The following is a 3,810-nucleotide window of genomic DNA, read 5'->3' on the forward strand; positions in this document are numbered from 1 at the left end:
CTTTATGCTATATGTTGCACTGTTACTTTATGATCATATTATACATGTTTTTTTTGCGGGAATCATATTATACATGTTGCTTTGCATGACTTGTGATGAACAAAAACTTTTTCAAGAAACAACAATTTGCAGCACTTCCATGAGCTGTGCTGAGCTGCGTCGTTTCATCATCATAAAAAAACAAAAGACAAAACACCCACGTGACTGAGACACGGGGAGCGGCTGTACGAACGGACGGTGATTCCGGGGCCCCACACTCGTTCGCATCGCCAGGTTTCAGCCGAACATCCATCCGTTGGCACTCACCATCCACGACCGAACCAAGGTCCCGGGAGCTTTCCAATCCAACAGGTGCTGCCTCCTCCAGTCAATTCCACCTCCTCCTCCACCCCCGCCTCCGGTCGAGCTCCCCTCCCCTCCCCGCCTCCGGTCCAATCCTCGCCCGAACCCTAGCCCCGGGCCTCCCGCCCGCCGCGGGATGCGCCGCCCGCCACCCCCAGCTGCCCGCTGATCCTCCGGTCGCCGCAGCGAGCTCCTCGCCCACCGGCATGAGCCGCTACTACGCGCCCTTTCGCGGCGCTGCCAGCGGGGACGGCGGAGGCTGCCTGCCGCTTCCTATCATCGCCGCCGAGGCCGCGCTAGCTGTCGTCGACGCAGCCATTGCTGCCACCGCCTTCGTGCAGGTGCGTCGATTCGATCTGCCGTGCCGTGTATCGCTCCTATGCTCGTGATTTGTGATTCACGGGGGGCTGCACGCTGGTGGTGCGTGTTTGGCCTTCCTGTGGCAGCGGGGCAAGGAGTGGGGTTGCACGGCCTCCTGTGCATGGTACTTTTGCTCGTTTTGGCAGCAGCGAGATAGGGCCAGCTGCATCAGCTGTGCTGTGTTGCTATTCGTCCACAGATTCCAGGCCAACGTGTCGTTCTGGTGTCAATAGGTGTTACTACATGCATCGTTTCCACGAGTATTATCTACAGTTTACTGATCAGCGGTGCTGGAGGAAGAAATTTGGGATACCGGGGTCTGAGTATGCCACACAACTAATGATTGAACTTGACAAGATCAGTTGTGTACAAATGAAGTGTAGAATTTTTTGGTTGGAATGGATCAGAGATATCGAATGGAGTTACATGTAGAACAAGGACCGCCGACCAGTTTCCATTGCATTTTGCACTAAATCCGTCGTTTACATCCGGCATTTTATATCCCGTTACCAAGAATAACTTTGCTTTTTTCTTTTTGCAGTTAGCGAGAATTCACAGGCACAATCAGCAACATGGATGGACTCGGCAAAAGGTTTGTAAAATAGTTATGTACTGTTGTTCAGGCTGCCTATTACGTTGTTCTGTAACGATTTATGATTGCTTTCATTAATGTCTCGATTGTTAATTGGTTATCACGGATAAGTACTTATTTGGCCCTTACATTTTAGTTTACAACAGGTAACCAGTTTTTTTTAATGAAACAAATATTTTGATTTTCTATAAAGTGGTAAAATATGAAGGTACACAAATATCCAAGCCCAAAAATTGCACCAGTCTGGATAGCTCAAACATAATATTTTTCCCCATCTTCCACATAAGTCCTTATACTTGTTAAAAGGAAGTTGCTCTGCCTTATGTTATTATGTATTTTTTACTTATTTGTTTCCGATACTCATTTAGGCCGCTACATTTTTATACTATTTGAGTATTTGCAGTATCACACTTTATATAAAGTTGAGATTGCATTTATTTTCAGACCATTGGATTCTAAAGTATCAACATATCATAATAATTCCTTTTTGTTTAAAGTTGGGAATATTCACCCCAAAAGCGATTCCATTTAGGTACCCTGATGCTGATGTATAATGCCTTTTGTTTTAGATCTGTATTATTCACCCCAAAAGTGATGCCATGTAGGTACCCTGATGTTTATGTGTAAGCATGCTACTGTGTCATGAATCGAGTATCTATATAATTAAAGAAATGATACCTAGTAACAACAATTAGTGCTATTTTCTCAACTCACAGCTTGTATCATCTCAATTTATCTCGTAGCTGTTGGGTTGAACTTGGTTTCTGGCCCAGCCTGTTATTTCCTTCCGATCCTTCACCCATCTTGTTCCGGTCCACTCAGCCCTCTGTCCTAACCGTTTCCTTGCCTGACAGTGCTCATCCATTATGTAATCTCTAAAATAATATGTTCCATCCTATAACCTAAAAATACCCGCTGCAGTGTGCAGGTCTCCGTATAGTTGCTTTAGACTGCCAGAATGACGGTATATTTTGGAGCCCCTATTTATTTTGGAAGCAACAAAGACGAAGGCTCCTTGCATGTGACAACTGACAAGTCCAATTGCAAATCAATAGTTAGGCTATTGGGGTTTCATGCTAGATCTTAGAATGACGATTTAAGTAGATAATCTAGTGTTTTGACTTTTGTCTTCCTTCGAGCTATGAGCTCAACTGCCAGATTTAATGGTATATTATATCTCTTGCAGATATTCCATTTTATGATTGGCCTATGCAACATAGGTGAGAAAAGCATTAGTACAATATTTGATTTTTTTTATCATCTATGTATGTTTGGTCTCTTTATTATTGTTTCCCGTTGCTGCACATTTGAAATTCCTGCATAACATAGTTAGTTGCTAATGAACCTCAAGTGTTCTATATGGTTGGTACTATTCAAGATGCAATTCATGCTAACTTGATTTGCTAGTTTGCTACTGATCATGCTTTAGTGCTAGCTTGATTGCTGGAGTGTTAATAGTGACAATAAACCTGTTTTCTTCTTCTTGAAATATACTAATTTTTCTTCTGATAGTGGAATGTAACTGCTATAACAGCCAGCAGAATATACGCTAGTTTTTTTTTTGGTTGCCATTTTCTCTTATTGCAGTTCTGTTATGTGTGTCCTTAAATAGGTTTGATTCACGCGTAACAATTTGATTACGGATTACTGCTGAATTAAAAATAAAGTTCCATTAAGTTCATAACAAAAATAAACATTGTAAAAGTCATGTTGTTGCTTCTCTGTTAACCAGTATGTTCCATCCTAATTGGAGCTGTAATAATTCCTGTAGTGCATGATCATTTTCGATATTAGTGTCGAATTAATTCTAAATTGACTTGTACCTCTAAAAATTTCCAGAAGCAGATTTATTTTAGTCATGCTATATGTTCGCTGTCAGCCAGTATGTCATAGTGCAGTTTTCATAGTTCATGCAAAATGTTTTTTTTTTACATTAGTTGATGCAAAATGTTTTTCATTATTGACATATTTTTGTAATATAAAAGTGCTTGTGGCAGCTCTAGAATCAGTTTAACCACATATTAACTTCTTTCTTCAGTTCGGCTGTGTTCCTTGCATAGTTCATAAATACCATCATTACTACTGACTTCCTTTCTGTCAACCATGTTGCAGTATTCCTTGCGTATTTCGTATCTACCGTCATCGCTACTTGTGAGAAATGGGTTTGTTGGGTACATGGATGCGGATTTGTTTTGATGGGTATGTTGTCCTGGTGTTTAGCTTTGCTATAGTCCTTCCACTTTTATCCACTTACACTACATGATCTTTTCTCTTCTCTTGTTTATAATCATCTAAGAGGTTAAATTCTCATTATTTTGCAGCTAGTCCGCAGATATTGCTTCTTGCTTCGTTTCTACTACTGTTGTCATTCTGGTGAGTTAGAGTAATTTATATTGGTGCCTAGTAAGCTGCATTATAATGATACTATATGATTTTAAGAGGAAGGTCAACTGGAGCACTTAGCACATAACCCAACATGAACTGTACAGCTGCAGCCTGCCATTACGTAATCACCA

General features: G+C 41.4%; 1 protein-coding gene across 2 annotated transcripts in view; it reads left to right on the forward strand.

Annotated features, from left to right (window-relative positions):
• Positions 1–315: 315 nt before the first annotated feature.
• The window catches only part of LOC123070792 (tobamovirus multiplication protein 1), a 10,448-nt gene continuing 6,953 nt past the window's right edge, over positions 316–3,810 (forward strand). The window contains exons 1-5 of one of the 2 annotated variants that reach the window (XM_044494130.1): positions 316–683; positions 1,244–1,294; positions 2,481–2,514; positions 3,407–3,493; positions 3,616–3,667. In XM_044494130.1, the coding sequence (XP_044350065.1) occupies positions 549–683; positions 1,244–1,294; positions 2,481–2,514; positions 3,407–3,493; positions 3,616–3,667 (359 nt within the window). In that variant the 5' untranslated portion in view covers positions 316–548. The remainder of the gene's footprint in view (positions 684–1,243; positions 1,295–2,480; positions 2,515–3,406; positions 3,494–3,615; positions 3,668–3,810) is intronic. The other variant, XM_044494129.1, reaches the window with a different exon arrangement.

This window comes from Triticum aestivum, chromosome 3B (assembly GCF_018294505.1).
Source record: "Triticum aestivum cultivar Chinese Spring chromosome 3B, IWGSC CS RefSeq v2.1, whole genome shotgun sequence".
NCBI lineage: Eukaryota > Viridiplantae > Streptophyta > Magnoliopsida > Poales > Poaceae > Triticum > Triticum aestivum.